This window comes from Chiloscyllium plagiosum, unplaced genomic scaffold (genome assembly GCF_037043375.1).
Source record: "Chiloscyllium plagiosum isolate Xiang-an unplaced genomic scaffold, Cpla_swu_hap1 HiC_scaffold_17, whole genome shotgun sequence".
Lineage (NCBI taxonomy): Eukaryota > Metazoa > Chordata > Chondrichthyes > Orectolobiformes > Hemiscylliidae > Chiloscyllium > Chiloscyllium plagiosum.
In genome coordinates this window covers 65,845,738-65,865,012 of record NW_028270155.1, presented here as the reverse complement: position 1 = coordinate 65,865,012, position 19,275 = coordinate 65,845,738, and the positions used below count along the sequence as shown (strand labels likewise).

The window sequence follows — 19,275 nt, the reverse complement described above, 5'->3', positions numbered from 1 at the left end:
ATTCTCCCCGTGTCTGCGTGGGTTTCCTCCGGGTGCTCCGGTTTCCTCCCACAGTCACAAAGATGTGCGGGTCAGGTGAATTGGCCATGCTAAAGTGCCCGTAGTGTTAGGTTAAAGGTAAATGTAGGGGTATGGGTGGGTTGCGCTTCGGCGGGTCAGTGTGGGCTTATTGGGCCGAAGGGCCTGTTTCCACACTGTAAATAATCTAATCTAATCTAATCTAATCTAAACAGTTAATTTACATATTTAATAAATAGCATCAATTACAGACTCTGCAGTGTACATTCTTGTCAGTACAGTGCAAATTCCAGTTCATGCTAGCAATAACAGTTTTCTTTGTGCTTTTCCTATAGGTCATTTCCGGGTGCCATTTTGCGGAAAAATTAAGTTGAACTATTTCCAATGGGATTTGAATTGATCTCCACAGACCAGACCAGACCAGTACAGTCTCTAATTTTTGAGAAGGTCTTCATTAAATACATCCCTTATACGTCTTCACTTTCCTTAATAAGAAAATGGTGGAATTGTCTTTTTATTGATTAAACCTAGAGCCATCTGAGATACCTGTCAACTTTCTTAATGCAACAATGACTGTGGCATGATGTAGGAGTTTGTAGACTGTAGCCATCATTCAGTTGCCATGGTTTTGTACACATCCGCTTTTCCAAACTCCTTCCTACAAACTCTCCATTCCCTAGCCTGGACATTTATATTTCCCTGCTATTGGTTGACCGATCGACTGTTGGTTTCCTTTCTGCCTACGACCTATGAGAAGCATCAAAGGGGAGATGATCCATGTTACCTGCGGGTGCTCTGTCTTGCAATTATCATTCCCATTTGCCTGGCATTACTGATTGCTTCTCTGCCATTTGCATTGATAGGCTTTGTGGTCTGGGCCCCTCTCCAATCTGCTCGTAGACCGTACATTTACTCAAGATTTGAGGAGAATTGTGATGCCAGCACAGCAACAGGGCCTGGCTATTGGAAAGCAGTAGGTGGGAGAAGCTTCTGCTTTGCCACGGCCAACGTTTGTCTATTGCCCGATTCCTTGGCCCGCTTCACCAACCTCTCCAATACCCAAATTAGATCCTCTGAGGTTGGCAAAAGAATACGAAATGGCGCCAGCCGACCTCAAATCAAAATTTACATTGACTCCCCGACCAACACATCCATAAGTGCAGCAAGTTGGAGCAGCCTGGCATGCCCTCATGGCGGAGATAATGCCAATCGTGCAAACAGTGTAGGCATCAAACGAACTTCCTCTATGGACTACAAAGGAGACAACTTCATTGGCAACTACAGTGATGAGGGCAAGGACTGCAAGTCTGGAGAGGAACAAAGTGATGGAGACAGCAATTCCTGCATTGTTCGCGTTGCTGGCGATGAGGCAGTCCACTTTCCTGACAAGGAGGTGGATATTTCTGGTGTGCAGGTCACCATAACTGAACCTTCAGAACAGCTAGGAGAAGCTGAGACTGAAGATGAGAAGTTCCAAAACTCCAACCATAAACATAGAGAAGGAGATGGTGTCAGTTTAGATAGCAACACCACTTCCAGAGAATCTCTGATCAAGTTTAAGATCGCTGATGGTGCAATGGACAGCAGTGGTGCCACCAATAACAAATTTGTCTACAAAGCCTCAGTCATGAAGAAAGCATCACTGAAGAAAAGGAGGCACCTGGGTGACACATTTGACCATGAGCTTTCAGCTTTCTTCCCTGCTAATCTGGACTTCCTCTGCCTACAGGAGGTGTTCGACAAGCGAGCAGCAGAGAAGTTGAAAGCACAATTAAACCCCTACTTTCAATACATACTGTATGATGTGGGGAGGTATGCTTGGCACAGCTGCTGCAGCTTCAAGTTTTTGAACAGCGGGCTATTTTTTGCAAGCCGTTACCCAATTTTAGATGTTGAATTTAAATGTTATCCTAATGGGAAAGGAGATGATTCGCTGGCAGACAAGGGTGCCCTGTTTGTGAAGGTAGGCCACAACTGTTGAAAATGTTTATTATTATTTAAATTAAAATGAAATGTTAAAACTAAACTAATGCTGAGGAAGATGACACATGGAGGAATAACTGACAACAATCTGCATTTATATAGCATCTTTACGTAATAAAACATCAAGACACTTCACAGAGGCATGATGAAACAAAATTTGATACTGAGTCATCTAAGAAGGTTTTAGGATAGAATTTCAAAAGCTTGCTCAAAGATATAGATTTTAAGAGACAATCTTAAAAAACGGGAAATGAGCTAGTGAATTCAGAGATTTAGCAAAAGAATTCTAGAGCTTAGGGCCTACACAGCTGCATGCAGGGATCACCAATAGTGCAGAGATGACAATTATGGATGCTGAAGAGAACAGAATTAAATGAGTGCAGATATCTCAGTGTTGTGGGGTTGGAGTAAGTTATAGAGAAAGAGGGCAAAGCCATAGAAAGATTTGAAGACAAGGCTAAGAGTTTAAAATTGTGTTGACCAGGACCTCTTGTAGGTCAGTGAAATGGGATTGCTGGGTGAGCCTGACTTGGGCAGCAGATTTTGGAATGACCTCAAAGTTACCAAAGGTAGAATATGGGAGGCGTGTCAAGATTATGTTGGAATAGTAAAGTTTAGAGCTACAATGGAATGGATGAATGTTTCAGTACCTTCTGAGAGGTGGGAGTCCTGTGGTGTTAATGAATTGGAAATAGGTAGCCTTAGAGATGGTGTAGTATGTTTGAAAGCTCATCTCGGGATCAAATATTTCACACAGCATGAAACTAATCTGGTTCAGTCTATGAGAATTGCTAGGGCGAGCGATAGAGTTGGTTACTTGGAAATGCGGTTTGTAATAGAGGCCAAAGTCAATGGCTTTGGTTCTCCCAACATTTAACTGAAAGAGAGCTTGACAGTTGAGCGAGAGTAAACAGGCTAGAAACAACCGAGCAAGACAACAAATGAGGCAAGAGATCAGGTCCTAAACCCATTGCTCAGTTTGTCTGTAGAACCAAGAGTTAATATAGTGTAGGGGCACAGTAAGATTTATCAAATTAGCCCTTCATAAGGAGTAATAAGCAAATTATAGTATAGCTACTGTAGAACATCCATTCAATTATCATCTACGGGATGAGCAGACTCCTTAGTTTATGTAGCTGAGCTTTCTGAACTTTTGCTAATCCAGCTGGGGCACTCAATCTTTTGCTCATCCACATGAGATTTCTATTGATATGATTGTACTTTTGTGGTTGGACAGCTTCTGTCAAATTTTGTAATTGTGTCTTGTATATCTAAATCTAAGCCATTAATATAGAGCATGATAGGCTCTGAGTCCTGTTACTGACCCCTGGGGAATTCTATTGTATATCTTCCTCCAGTCTAGAATATAACCATTCAATCTTATTTCTGTCCTTTATCCAATTTTGTATCCATGCTAAAAGTGCCTCTTTACTTCTTGGATAGACGTTATTCAGAGGCCATTTTGAAAGTCCATACAGACCACATGAATAGCCTCATCAATCCATTGTTATTTCTTCATCAATGCATTGTTATGTCATCAAAAAACACAATCAAGTTAGTCAAACATAATCTGTCTTGAACAAATATGTTCTATCAAAGTTCAGATGCCATCAAGGTATTTCGGCAAAAGAAAATAAAATCCAAAGAACATGAAAAACCATTGTAAACACAAAGTAAATAGCAGACATGAGTACATTTTTAATTCAATCATCAACTTCTAAACAACAAAATTCACAGAGTAGTGATGCAGAACTGCCCTTCCTCAAGTTTAACCATAGCAGCTGAAAAACAGCATTAAGGTATGAGTGAAAAAAACAGAAAGTTACAATTAAAGAAAGGAAGTACAAAGATAGCTACCAGAATTTCAGTTTCGATTGTGAAATATACCTTGTGTAATTTATGTACTAAAACTGAACAATGAATCTTTGGAATCCTTCAAATTACAGATGCATATAGTTATCAAGCATGAAAAATGAAAGGACAAGCAATGTTGTTTTCATAATTGTAAGACTAATGTTTATTTAGATAAAAGCACTGCTATACTAAGGATGGTCTGTAGAATTTTTACAACATGGCCAGGAAACTTCAGAAGCAGAAAAATTGAGAAGGCCTTATGTGGATTATAGGGGGTTAGGGGTCAGGCCAACAGAGACAGCTTGTGTGTTGAAAGTACTAATCAATACTCAGCATTTTCATCTATTGTCTTTCTCTTGCTTCAAATAGCAAGCAATGATTTATTGAAAATAACTTCACAGAACTTGATCAATCTGTTTTATATGTGACTTCTCAAATTTAGAATAGAATAGCAATTTGTTGTCACATGTACTTTTCCAAAAAAAAGTGAAAACTTTATAAATCGCTAAACCACGGCACCTAAATTAATGACAGAAGTCATAAATAAGAAGTAAAAGAAACTAAAAGTTCATCACATTTCAAATAACGACTCCTGGGTTCAGGGTACGCTGGAAAACCAGGCCGAAACCATCGTGCAGGGCCAGGCCAACATTGCCACGGCAGGACAAGACCTCCACGCTCCACTGTTCAAAATAACCAGTAGCCACATCTGAAGCAAGGATGAGACTGCCGTGTCAGGACTGTATCTTCATGCCTGGCTACTGGAATACTCAGAAGCCATCAACAAGCAGACCATTACGTTTCTTAAAGCATGTTTGTGTTACCTTTTTTGGTCTGGGTGGGAGATTGGGAGATGGCTCTATAATTCACAGTCCAGAGGCATTCACAGATAGTAGTGGTCTGCTGTCCACCACTTGATTTGAATCTGCAAAACAGATAGATGTTGCAAGGGGAAGAACAACAGGAAGATCAGCCCTTCTCCAATGATGAGAATTTATTGGAGTATGATGAGGAGGCCATAAATCAAAATGAGGCAGGTAATGGAATATCGTTTGGGGCACTGGCTGCTCCTCCTCCAGAGGCCGAGTCTTCGGGCTCCTGCGTTGACTGTGGTCTGGTCCTCCCTTGGAGATGATCTGTAATGGAGAACCACAAGAATCATGTTCAAAATCATCTCAGTTTGGGCACTACACATTTCATTGTGCGCATCCTCTGAGCCCATATACCACCACCAAGATAGTTCCTTCATCTTCCCTAGTCCTGGCTGGTCCAGCTTGCCATCTACAGCTGATTACATTCCCTCTTACCCAGCAAATTCCAACACATCCATCTCAGCTGTTGTGAGAAGCCTCAGGTCACCAACCCCTTCTCCTTTGCGTTTTTCTTTCTCTCTGGCATGACCAAGTACAGAACTAGTGACATGTTAAGTGGCACCTAACCTCCTTGCCTGAACGCATCTCCAACACAAATCAACATATTTTTCATTAATATGTTGCATCCAAGTACATATAAAAGGCAAATGTCCATATGCTTTGGCTGCAATGTACCAGTAAGGGTGACCACACATTCATTCTCTGGCATCGCTGCTCATTTGCACATATGCATTGTTGGTGATCACACAAGAGACTCCTGTGTAACATGTTGCTGGTATTTGCTTTTGTGAATTATAGCAGATCATTGACCTGTTTCTTGTATTGGACCCAGGTTCAGGACATGACACATAGTTCATTTCCTGTGTCACCTCTGTCCAGACCTCATTGACCTGGCAGGAGAGCCATTTGATGCCATTTTCAGAAAAGGTCACCTCCCTCCTTTCCCTACACCTGACTGTGAACATAATGAAAGATATCAATGAACCATGGAACTAGTCTGCTTTGGTAGTCACATGTTTCTCCAAAGACTGTGGTAGTGACACTCTCTGATTCAACAGGAGTCTGTTTAATAGAAGCTGCATTTTCAGTTGACAGCAAGTTTCAACAATGAAAAACTTTCCTGCAGCTAAATTGTGATGCTCATTGCTAGCATTTAGAATATTAAATGTATCACATGGAAAATAACAAAAGGTGAGAAAGCAAAACTGTGCACAGTTCCAATAACTTCATCAGAAATGAGAAGGTAGTGACAAAATCCGGGGTGGGAATTGCAATTATGTGTATTAAATATTTTTTCAAAAATCCTCTAACATGGCAACATACAGGAAACTATAAGAGAGGATTAAATGGTACGCAATTAGGGGAGAGTAGCAAATTGAATTGAAACTTGATTGGGAGAGTGAAAATAGGATTTAGGAGTAGTTTTTCGTATATGTTTGGCATTATAATTGGCTGGCAGTGTCCTACAAGGTTCTATTATGGAACTGCTTCTGTTCATTGTGTACAAATCTTTGATATATACAACACTGCCGAGAATACCTATCTTGACTTTAGCTGAATCCACCAGAGAGAATGGACCCAAATTGACTTGAATACTACATTTACATCCCACTTGATGTTATGTTCTCCCTGGGAGGGAAAGATTGGGACCACAAAAACCTGCACACTGAGTAAATAATTTAACAAACATCTTTGTATCCTCTTTGGCCCCAGCTGTGATCCCAGAGGACAGGAGAATAGCCAATGTTGTCCCATTATTTAGGAAGGGTAGCAGGGATAATCCAGAAAATTACACACCTATGAGCCTCACATTGGTGGTAGGGAAATTATTGGAAAAGATTCTCAGGGACAAAATCTATACACATTTCAAAGCAAATAAACCTTTTAATGATAGACAGCATGAATGTTTGGAAGAATAAGGGAGGTCATGCTTACTGACTTGATTGAGTTTTTTGAGGAGGTGACAAAGATGATTGATGAGGGAAAAGTGGTTGGTGTTGTCTACATGGACTTCAGTAAAGACCTTTGACAAGTCCCTCATGGCAGACTGGTACGAAAAGTGAAGTCACACGGTATCGGGGGGAACTGGCAAGATGGATACAGAACTGACTTAGTCATAAGAAACAGAATGTAGTGGTGGAAGTGTGCTTTTTGGAATGAAGGGTTGTGACTAGTGGTTTTCCACAGAAACCAGTTCAGGGACTACTGTTGTTCATGGTCTACATAAATGATTTGGAGGAAAATGTAACTGGTCTAATTAATAAGTTTGCTGACAATACAAAGATTGGTGGAGTTGTGGTACTGTAGTGAGGATTGTCAGAAGACACAGCAGGATATAGTTGAAGGCATGTGCAGAAAAATGGTACATAGAGTTTAATCCGGACAAATATGAGGTGATGCATTTTGGAAGGACAAGTGCAGGTGGAAATTATACAGTGAATGGCAGAACCTTTAAGAGTATTGATATGCAGAGGGATCTGGATGTACAGTTGCACAGATTATTGAAGGTGGCAGTGCAGGCAGTTAAGGTAGTAAAAAAGGTCTATCGCATGCTTGCCTTCGTTGGAAAGGACATTGTCTATTAGTATAGGCAAGTTATGCTACAGCTTTACAGAACTTTAGTTGGACCACACTTGGAATATTGCATTCAGTTCTGGTCACCTTGCTACTAGAAAGACATGGATGCATTGGAGAGGATACAGAAAAGGTTTACCAGGATGTTGCCTGGTATGGGGGTTTTTAGCTGTGAAGAAAGGTTGGGTAGATTGGATTTCTTTTCACTGGAACGCAGGAGATTGAGGGGCAATGTGATAGAAGTTTATAAGATTGTGAATGGCATGGATAGATTGGAATGTATGAGGCCTTTCTCCAGGCTGGAGGGGTCAATTATTAGGGGACAAAGATTCAAAGTGCGGGTGGGGGGGATGTTTAAAAGAGATGTGCAAGGCAGGTTTTTCACTCAAAAGGTGGTGAGTGTCTGGAACGTGCCAGAAGAGGTGATGGAAGCAGGCACAATAGCAGCATTCAAGAAACACCTGGATGAATACATGAATTGGAAGGGAATAGCACAGACTTGGAGAGCCAAAGGGCCTGTTCCTGTGCTGCAGTGTTCATTGTTCATTGTTCTTTAATTCTGATGACCATAACAACCATAAGGGATGCTGATAAAATGGCAGGACATTGGCAAAAAGATGGATGATGCTGTGTGATGTGGATGAGTCAGATTATTTAGAATCATAGTCATAGAGATGTACAGCACAGAAACTGACCCTTCGGTCCAACTCATCCATGTGACCAGATTGCCTAAATGATCCTAGTCCAATTTGCCTGCATTTGGACAATATCCCTCTAAACTCTTTCTAGACTCCACCAGTTTTCTCATTTCTCCTCCCCCCATCTTATCCCAGTTCCAACCTTCCAGCTCAGCACCATCCTCAAGACCTGTCCCACCTGTCAATCTTCCCTCCCTATCCGCTCCACCCTCCTCTCTGACCTATCACCTTTTCCTATTGAACTGTCAGCTACTTTCTCCCCAGCCCCAGCCCCCTCCCATTTATCTCTCCACCCTCGAGGCTCCCAGCCTCATTCCTAATGAAGGGCTTTTGCCCAATACATTAATTTTCCTGCTGCTCGGATGCTGCCTGACCTGCTGTGCTTTTCCAGCACCACTCTAATCTTGATTCCACTCTCCAGCATCTGCAGTACCCACTTCCGCCTTTCTATTCATATACCTATCCAAATGCCTTTTAAATGTTTTAATTGTACCAGCGTACACCACTTTCTCTGGCAGCTCATTTCCGTATTTGCTCCACCCTCTGAGTGAAAAAGTTGCCCCTCCGGTGCCTTTTAAATCTTTCCCCACTCACCTTAAACCTATGCCTTCCAGTTTTGGACTCCGTCACTCTAGGGAAAAGACCTTGTCTATTTACCCTATCCATGCACCTCATGATTTTATAAACCTCTATAAGGTCACCCCTCAACCTCTGATGCTCCAGGGATAATAGCACCAATCTATTCAGCCTCTCCCTGTAGCTCAAATCCTCCAACCCTGGCAACATCCTTGTAAATCTTTTCTTAACCCTTTCAAGTTTCACAACATCCTTCTTAAAGGAGGGAGACCAGAAGTGGACACAGTAGTCCAAAAGTGGCCGAACCAATATTATGTACAGCCACAACATGACTTCCCAACCCCTACACTCCATGCACTGACCGATAAAGGTAAGCATACGAAATGCCTTCTTCTCTATCCTATCCATCTGTGACTCCACTTTCAAGGAGCTATGAACTGCACTCCAAAGTCTTTGTTCAGCAACATTCCCCAATTTTGGTGTCATCTGCAAACTTACTAACCATCCCTGCTGTGTTCACATCCAAATTATTTATATAAATGATGAAAAACAGTGGACCCAGAACTGATCCTTGTGGCAAACCACTGCTCACACGCCTCCAATCTGAAAAACAACCCTCCACTACTATCCTCTATCTCTTACCTTCGAGCCAGTTATGTATCCAAATAGCTAGTTCTCCCTAGCTTTACTAACCAGTCTACCATTACTACCAGTTACTACCTTATCGAATGTCTTACTGAAGTCCATATAGATCACGTCCACTGTTCTGCCCTCATCAGTACTCGTTGTTACTTCTTCAAAAAACACAGTCAAGTTAATGAGATATGATTTCCCATGCACAAAGCCATGTTGACTATCCTTAATCAGTCCTTGTCTTTCCAAATTCTGTCCCTCAGGATTCCCTCCAACAGCTTGCCCACCACTGATGTCAGGCTCACCGTTCCATAGTTTCCTGGCTTTTCCTTAACACCTTTCCTAAATAGTGACACCACGTTAGCCAACCTCCAGTCTTCTGTTACCTTGCCTGTGGCTATTGATGATACAAATATCTCAGCAAGGGTCGAAAAGTGTGGCGCTGGAAAAGCACAGGTCAGGCGGCATCCAAGAAGCAGGAGAGTCAACATTTCGGGCCTAAGCCCTTCTTCAGGAATGTGGAGGGGGAAGTAGGCTGAGAGATAAATGGGGGTGGGGTGAGGCTGGGGGAAAGGTAGCTGGGAAGCGATAGGTGGACATAGGTGGCAGGTAATTATGATTAGTTGGTGGGGAGGTAGAGCGGATAGATGGGAAGGAAGGTGGACATGTAGGGCAGTTCAAGAGGATGGTGCCGAGTTAGAAGGTTGGATCTGAGATGAGGTGGAGAGGGGACATTTGGAAACTAGTGAAGTTGATGTTGATGTTGATGCCCTGTGGTTGAAGAGTCCCAAAGCGGAAGATGAGGCATTCTTCCCTCAGTTGGCAGGTGACTTTGATTTGGCGGTGAAGGATGCCCAGTTTTTGCATGCCCTTGGGGGTATGGGAAGGGGAGTTGAAGTGGTCAGCCACAGGGAGGTGAGATTGTTTATTTCTCAGCCCCCTTCCACCTCCACATTCCTGATGAAGGGCTTATGCCGGAAACATCGACTCTCCTGCTGCTCGGATGCTGCCTGACCTCCTGTGCTTTTCCAGTGCCTCATTTTCTCCTATCTCAGCAAGGGACTCCGCAATCACTTCCTTAGCTTCCCATAGAGTTCTATGGAGCACCTGATCAGGTCCTGGGAAGTTATCCAACTTGATGCATTTTAAGACGTCCAGCACCACCGCCTCCATAATATGGACATTTTCAAGAGGTCGCTATTTATTTCCCAATGTTGTCTATCTTCCATATCCTTCTCCACAGTAAACACTGATGCAGAATACTTGTTTAGTATCTCCCCCTTCTCCTGCGGTTCCACACATAGGTGGTCTTGCTGATCTTTAAGGGCCCTATTCTCTCCCTAGTTACCCTTTTGTCCGTAATGTATTTGTAGAATCCCTCTAGATTCTCCTTAAGCTTTTGGCAAAGCTATCTCATGTCTTCTTTTTACCCTCCTGATTTCCCTCTTAAGTATACTCCTATTGCCTTTATTCTCTTCTAGGGATCACTCAATTTTTGCAGTCTAAACCTGACAATACACTTGACTAAAATCTCAATTTTTCCAGTTATCGGGTATTTTTACACCTACCAGTCTTGCCCTTTACCTGAACAGGAACATAGTGTCTCTGGACTCTTGTTATCTCATTTTTGAAGCCTTCCCATTTTCCACTTGTCCCTTTACCCTCGAACATCTGCCTACAATCAACTTTTGAAAATTCTTGCCTAATACCTCAAATTGGCTTTCCTCGAATTTAGAACTTTAACTTTTAGATCCGGCCTACCCTTTTCCATCACTATTTTAAAACTAATAGAATTATGGTCACTGGCCCCAAAGTACTCCCCCATTGACACCTCAATAAGCTGCTTTGCCTTATTTCCCAAGAGTAGATCAAGTTTTGCATCTTCTCTAGTAGGTATATCCACATATTAAATCAGAATTTTTTTATAATGAAATGATAATCGTATAATATAAAAGAATATATCATTTGTCATAATACATTTGTCAAGTGACCAAAACCTCAAAAATAGCATCTTCGAAGACGAAGGCCAAAAGCAAATAGATTGCTCCATGTGATTGTAACATTGAGCCTCAGAGTTGGCATTTTCTATGAAAGGTTGAAGAATTTTGAGACCCTGGGCATCATTTATGTGCAAGCTTTGTCAAATACACATCCTATTGCAGCTTTCTGCCCAGCCAACAATGCTAAATCCCATGAAAAAATAAAGAAAAAACCTGAAAAATTACACTCTCAGATTTTGGGTGGAATCTTATTGGCAGAGTCTGAAGTCTGTTGAGATTATGGAGGGATTTCCATTGCAAAACCTCATGAGTTTTCTTGCCATATCTTCCAAACCTGCTACATTAACTAATTACGCTACCCCATGATGTCCGTCATGTCTGTTTCAGATCCTAAAATAATTTGCCATTCAGCAGATATCTGCTCAACAACCAGCATCGCTTGTGTCTGTGCTCCTTTAAAAGGCTAGTTATGCACCTGGACAAGCACTGGAATTCCAAAGCTGCTCTGCTCACTTAAAGAAGTTTCCAAAAGCTATCAGAGAAGAGGAAGATGGCATCAACAGTTCCAACAGTAACTTGAAGGCCCTGGTCAAGGGAGTGGTGCAAAGGAAAGTAGTCCTCTTCCCAGAGGACTGGCAAAGGAGGCCAGATCATCAAATCATGGCAGCCAGATCCATCGTCACCACCCTTGTCAGTTTCTATTCTGCAAATTGCCAGCAGTGACATAACTAGATCAATGAGCTACTCTGGCTGCACCAGAGTATGTGACAGACTCTTCTCTCTGCCACCTCACATTCATGCTATCTCTGCTGCACCCACTTTCCACCAAAATTCATGCTCTGCTATTCTCACTATTGTCTGCGACATCTCCTCTCAGTTGTCCTCATCTCACACACCAATAACCCTGCTTACCCCCTTGGAATACCTCACTATCTTTTGCCAACCTAAACCAAGACTGACGCCTGTGCCATGGACTTTCATCACACTCAATTCTCCCAGTCTCCCTTTACAAGAGAAGACAGCCTATAACAGGAGAGGGGAGCCCTTCCTCCCATACAGGTGGAGGGGTACTCCATGTTAGGCACTTCATTCCGAATTTAGATTCCTTATTGACATAACGTCAAAACTGAATGAACTGACAGAGGAATTGAGGTATGGGGAAGATCAGTCATGATCTTGTTGAATGACAAGGCAGGCTTGCGGGACTGAATGTCTTAGCATCACTCCTATTTCTTATGTTCCTATGAACTGTGAATTTTGAAATATAGCACATATGGTCAATGCTGTGAATTTGTTTAAATTGAAACTAGATCTGTTGACCTCCTAATTAAAAATTAAAATCCACTACTTCCTGAATCTGGAGAAAATATGAGAAAAAAAGGACAAAGTTAAGGGGTTCTATCCCAAAAACCTCTGTGTAAAGCAAACCATAGGGTTCCTACACTGTGAAAAGAGGCCATTCAGCCCATCACGTTTGAACTGACCCTCCAAAGAGCATCCCATCCAAACCCCAAGCCACCTACGTATCCCTGGACAATTTAGCATAGCAAATCCACCTAATCTGAGCATCTTTGGCCTGCAGGAGGAAACCAGAGCACTCTGTAGAAACCCACACAGACATGGGGAGAATGTATAGACTCCACACAGGCAGTTGCCCAAGGCTGGAATTGAACCAAGGTCCCTAGTGCTGTGAGGTAAGCAGTGTTAACCACTCAGCCACCATGCCACCCAAAGCAAGCTGCACTCAACAGAGAATTTCAGGAATTAGGTATGATGTAACAACTTGTTGTCAAACTTGTCTCAAATCCATTCCTTCCAGTAGATAAGGATGAGTTAGCTACCAAGTTTCTAAACATGTTTGATTCACAGAGAGCTGGCATTGATATGGAAATAATTACTCAAGAATGTCTGCTGACATCCCAATTAAAGGTGTCAGAATGCATGTGCAAAACTTGACTGCACAATGTGAACCTTTATGGGGTGTCAGTCAATGTAGCCTAATTATTATGCAAAATTGTATTTAGCTGAAAGACAGAGCATGGGACAGCAATGCTTGGGGGACTTGTAAGCAAATAAATACATCCTGTGTTTTTAAAATAAAAACTTATGTTGGCTTCACATACTTTTGTGAGGCAGCCTTGTCCCAAATTAAGTTAATCAAGTCCTGATATTGCACCCAGCTCACAGATATCCATTTGATGTGCTTTTGACTGCAGTTTCAAACGACAACCCAGACCTCAGTGCACCGGCAGGTAATGTACAGTCATAGGTGTCACACTGACATGGAGTGAGTGGAGGACAAAAGGAATAATTATATATGTTTGATTTTAGATTTATATAGCACTAAAAATAAGCTGTTCATTATATATTTTCTTTACAGTAGAACTTGGATTGCGCTTAAATTCAGGAAGTGATGCTGTGCTTAAAAAGATTGGTGTCTTCTGATATAAGCAATGAGATGGAACATAGCAAACATTTATGATTGAGACCATAGCTATTCAAAAGCCTGGAACAAACTGATTCTATGTTAAAATTTCCATCTAATTCTTTTGTAAAACCTGGTTACTCTGCACCTTTTAGCATGTCAGCAGCAGGACTATCTCTAGGTGATAACACAAGACAGACACATGGGCAGCAACAACTTTTGCAGTTCAAAGGGAGGGAAAGTGGTGGACAGGAAAGAATACTCAGCTCTGTTACTTTTCTTTGAAAGGTTTAATTTCTCTTTTAGTTTCTTGAAAGTCCCCCCCCCCCCCCCCACCCTCCCCCATAGTTAACTGTAAACGTAAACATACAAGCACATCTGTGTGAGACAATTCAGCTACATGAAGCAGGTTGGCGAGGGGAGGAGAGGTGACATTTCCTCAATTTCACTGTGTTTGGAGGTACTCATATGCGCTTTTAAGTTTTTTTCAAACCGAGTGCCAACAGTCCAGTTACCCACCTCCCTTTCCACATTTTGCATCCTGCAATCTATTTACTGTATACTGATGGAATTTGCATTTTTAGATATATGGTGGAGAATTTGATGACTTACCCATTCTCTAATATATTTTGACTCACATGAGACTTCATTTAATATCTGTGACCTGTGTGTCTGTGCTTTCTGTCTGATTTTATAGCACACTGTTGTTAATAAGGATGGAAATTACCTGAGGGTGACAGAATGAAAATGACAATGAAATGAAGGCAATTTATTACATAAGTCTAAGTAATAATGTTTAACATACACAGTCTAATTGCCCCCTCTATTAAAGTGCTCCTCCTGGTTTGCTTTGCCAACAGGGACTGCTCGGATTGCAGCTGATCAAAGAGCTTGAAATGCCTGCTCTTGAGAACTTATATCATGCCATTAAAGCCAAAAGAACTTATTTGTTCTGATTCTACCCATCATAATGACCACACATTCCACGATTAATTTCAGACTGTCAGGTCATATAAGAGAATCGCATGTGAGAATTGGGACCATAAGATACAGAATTTATAGTCATGCAAGTAAAATGATATATTCAACAAACCTTAATTGTTGTTAAGTCTTTCATCTTTTAGAATGGGTTACAGGTTTATTAATATGTAAATCCCAGAAGTCACATTCTCAAGATACGATTTTATAAAAAAAAGTGACATCTCAGCTCAGACAATGCCTTAAATGCATGAGGTCAGAGTCTGTCTGTATATCAATCTTGACTCAGACTGGTTCTATTTCCAAAGTGGAATTTACAAAATATTATATGGATTGACTGTCTGCATTGACTGCCTACCAGTTGTGTATTTTTGAGCAAAATAGAATGTATTTGTAAGTATAATTCTGCAAATATAAATCAACAAGTAACAATTTATTTATCTAACTCTAACAGTGAACAAATTAACTAAACTATTAACAAATTGAATAAATCCCTTCTAACTATAAACTATTCCTGAATAAAACATGATTCTAATAGTATGCTGTTCCAATAAATATAAGTTGCAGAACAGAATTTAATCTCTCAAAATTACAGCCAGGTTATGTGTCTTCTGGAATGTTCTGTGCCATTTTCCGTCGAGTCTTCTGTCAGGAACACTTCCTCCGATTCTTCTGTCAAGAATGCCTTTTTTCATTATCGGTACCATTATGTTTTTAGATGGTACTTTCTGTAATATATAGAGCCAATTTTTCTCGAGAGAGCTGAGAGCTATTAACTGTGACAGATGGCAGTTAGCTCTGGGATCCTTGTCCAACTACTCCCTTCTTATATATCTGTGATGACATAACAATATTTCTTTCATTGGATTAGTCCTTTGTTGTCAAAACCATGAGATTTAAAATTAATAGGTTTTTGGTATCTAAATACCTGGTTCAAATTGATTGGCTAAATTCAAAACCTGGTGTCTTGGGGGAAAAAAACTGCTCCTTGGTTTACTAACTCTATGGGCTTTTGATACAACTGTCTCTGAGCACCTGCAAACCCCCATGCTGCTGCTCACAGACATTCATTTTAATCTCTAAGTACCATCTTTTAATGGTACCACACAATGCTTTCCCCCAAGCATTTTGCAATTTTTGCAAATTTACAAACACAAAGTTCTAACTTCCTGCCTCCCAATTTACAATTACTCCACCCAACTTTGCAGCACTAATGACTGCCAGTGAGATTGCAGAATACCTGAAAGCAGATTGAGATGCCTCAATTCACAAATTCAGAAATCAACTACTTCATAGGATTGGGAAATTCAAGACAACACATCATCTCACAGCATTAGCCACATGAGCAATACTGTTGGTGCTGGCACCACACTGGGTCTCCACTGCATATCTGCTTCTGGTGTAGTTAGTCATAATTATAATTGTAATTAGCTAATAGTTGGTGATGGTAATATGCCATTGGAGTTTTTAAGGAGGGTTAGAAATGCCGGTGAAGCAGCATTACCCCAAAAATGAGTAAATATCAGATAAATAGACAAAGTCTTTTTCCTGGGGTAGGGGAGTCCAGAAATAGAGGACATAGGTTTAGGGTGAGATGGGTAAGATATAAAAGAGACCTAAGGGGCAATTTGTTCATGCAGAGGGTGGTGCGTATATGGAATAAGCTGCCACAGGAAGTGGTGGAGGCTAGTACAATTGCAACATTTAAAAGACATCTTGATGGGTATATGAATAGGAAGGGTTTGGAAAGATATGGGCTGGGTGTTGGCAAGTGGGACTAGGTTAAGTTGGGATATCTGGTCGGCGTAGACAAGTTGGACCGAAGGGTCTGTTCCCATGCTGTACATCTCTATGACTCTATGACTGATGAAAATGGAACTGACCATAATTAAAAACAATTTTGTTAATGAAGTAAGAGTTCCTTTGCAACAATGGATGTTGGATAACTTGGATAATTTGTAACTGCAAAAGGCAGTGCATGTATTTTGCCCGTTTTTATAAAAATAGGGCTGTTTGGTAAAATCGCAGTTGCCTTTGTTGTATTGGCTGACTTGCTGTAGATACTTTTGTTTGCAGTCTGTGGGAACCAATTCAACACACATCATTTGTAATACTGTTGTCAAGCTGAATATACCAGAGATAAAAGAATCCCTACATATTTTCAAGGCTTCAGTGATATATATTTTTATCCAGTCAGTACTTTTTTTAAAAAATCACTTATAGGATGTAGATGTTGCTGACTAGGCCAGCATTTATTGCCCATCCCTAATTGCCCAGAGAGCAGTTGAGAGTCGACTATATTGCTGTGAATCTGGAATCACACATATAGGAAAGCCCAAATAAGCATAGCAGGTTTCTTCCCTCAAGGACATAAGTGAATCGGATGGGTTTTTCCTGACAATCGACATTGGTTTCATGGTTATCATTCAAAATCCTAATTCCAGATTTTTAATTGAATCCAAATTCTACCATCTGCTATGCAGGGATTTGAACTGGGGTCCTCAGATCATTACTTGGGTCTCTGAATTAATAGTCTAGTGATAATACCACTGGGCCATTTTCTCCCCCATTATACACTAGGAAACTCATTCTGGCTTCACCACATGACACAATAACACATTGTAATTGTTAAAAATTGATTGTGACCAGCTCCTCACTAACATTAACTATTGCTCCACAAGTATGTGTGAGAGCAGTTTGAGGAGGTGATATATTTATAGATTTCCTGTGCACTCTGGGCTGCAAAAACTGTTTCGCATTCTTTAGCATTCAATCTTTCGGTGCTTTTAGTGCAGCTTTTGATCCAAAATAGCACCCACAGCACAGTCTCATTTCTGTGTGAGTTACACTGGGTATTACTTCAGTGAGTCTGTAGTGCATAGATGGCGTCAGGTCGCTGAAGCATACAGAGCAGGCAGACCATGATGGTGATCAATGCAATGATTTGGTGCCAGTGAGGCTATTTGGGATCAACATAGCAGTGAATGCCCTCTCTTAACCTCAAACAGCTGAACACGTGTTCAATACCAAAAAGTCCTCCACCACAGCTATTTAAACAGATCATCGGCTATTTTTGGATAGTTGCTGATTAATTTGCTGCATATTGAGAAAAAGAGTTGGGATGCTATGTTGCAGTTGTACTGGACATTGGTGAGGCCACTTTTGCAATACTGTGTACAATTCTGGTCACCCTTCTATAGGAAGGGTGTTGTTAAACTTGAGAATGTGCAGAAAAGATTTACAAGGATGTTGCTGTGACTGGAGGGTTTGAGCTATAGGGAGAGGCTGAATACACTGGGGCTTTTTTCCCTGATGCACCAGAGACTGAGAGGTGAGCTTATTGAGGTTTATAAAATCACAAGGGACATTGATAGGGAGAATAGCCAAGGTCTTTTTGCTAGGGTAGGGAATCCAAAACTGGAGGACATGGGTTTAATGTGACAGGGAAAGATTTAAAAAGGACCTGAGGAGTAACACAGATGATGGTGTATGTAAGGAACAAGCTGCCAGAGGAAGTGGTGGAGGCGGGTACAATTACAAAATTTAAAAGGCTTCTGGATGGGTATATACAGTAAATAGGAAGGGGTTAGAAGGATATAGGCCAAAGCATCTACCTTCCCTCCAGCCCCACCTTCCTATTTATCTCTCAGCCTCCTTACCCCCCTCTCTACTCGACATTCCTGATGAAGGGCTTATGCCCGAAACATCAACTCTCCCATTCTTCGGATGCTGCCTGACCTACTGTGCCTTTCCAGTGCTACACTTTTCGACTCCAATATGGGCCAAATGCTGGCAAATGGAACTTGGTCAGAATGGGATGTCTGGTCAGGATGGATGAGTTGGACCAAAGATTCGGTTTCCATGCTGTTTGACTCTATGACTCTAATTTCTGCTGGCCGTATTTTCAATTATGGAAATGTTTTTATCTTTCTGGTGAATCCACTATCCAATTGCAATATTAGTAAACACAACCTTAATTTCTTGTTCATCATCAGTCCCACATTTAACCTTTTCTCTGTCACTGACTGTCACAACCATCCTCTTGGACACAAAGCAAAATAAAAGCTCGCACAAAATAAACATTCCAAACCTATTTTATAAATGCAAGCATGCCAATTTGAATACAAAAGTGAACTAATTGCAATCTACTGTGTGCCTTTGCTTAACCTAGTGCTTCAATTGCCACAACATGGTGGGGGGAAAGCTCCTGTCTCTCAGTGAGAGTGACTACATATTGTTGACAGATGAAAGCAAACCATGTTCCATAAATCAAGCATTACTACCCTATTGTGACAGATCTACAATATAGGTAGCCTGTTGAAGGACTACGAGATTTCTCTGATATACCGTAAGCCCCTTGAACATTGGTATTTGCATCCACGATGACAACAATCTGTGGGTTTGTATGGCAGCAAGCTGATTTTGCATTGCAGAAGGCTGAACTTCTACTGTTGTACTGCAACTTCTATTGGTGCGCCAATGGAAGCTGAGACACCAGCATCATATAATCCCTACAATGTGGAAACAGGGCCATTAGGCCCAAGGGTCCTTAACGACCCTCCAAAGAGTAACCCACCCAGACTCATACCCCTACCCTATTACTGTACATTTACCCCTAACTAATGCACCTAACCTACACATCCCTGAGCAGTATGGGCAATTTA

At 41.3% G+C, this 19,275-nt stretch overlaps 1 protein-coding gene across 8 annotated transcripts in view; it reads left to right on the top strand.

Moving 5' to 3' along the window:
* smpd3 (sphingomyelin phosphodiesterase 3) overlaps positions 1-19,275 on the top strand; it is a 295,904-nt gene that overhangs the window by 221,155 nt on the left and 55,474 nt on the right. For all 8 annotated transcript variants that reach the window (XM_087996025.1, XM_043707230.2, XM_043707232.2 and 5 more), the window contains one exon: positions 354-1,981. In XM_087996025.1, coding sequence (XP_087852151.1) covers positions 641-1,981 — 1,341 coding nt within the window. In that variant the 5' untranslated portion in view covers positions 354-640. The remainder of the gene's footprint in view (positions 1-353; positions 1,982-19,275) is intronic.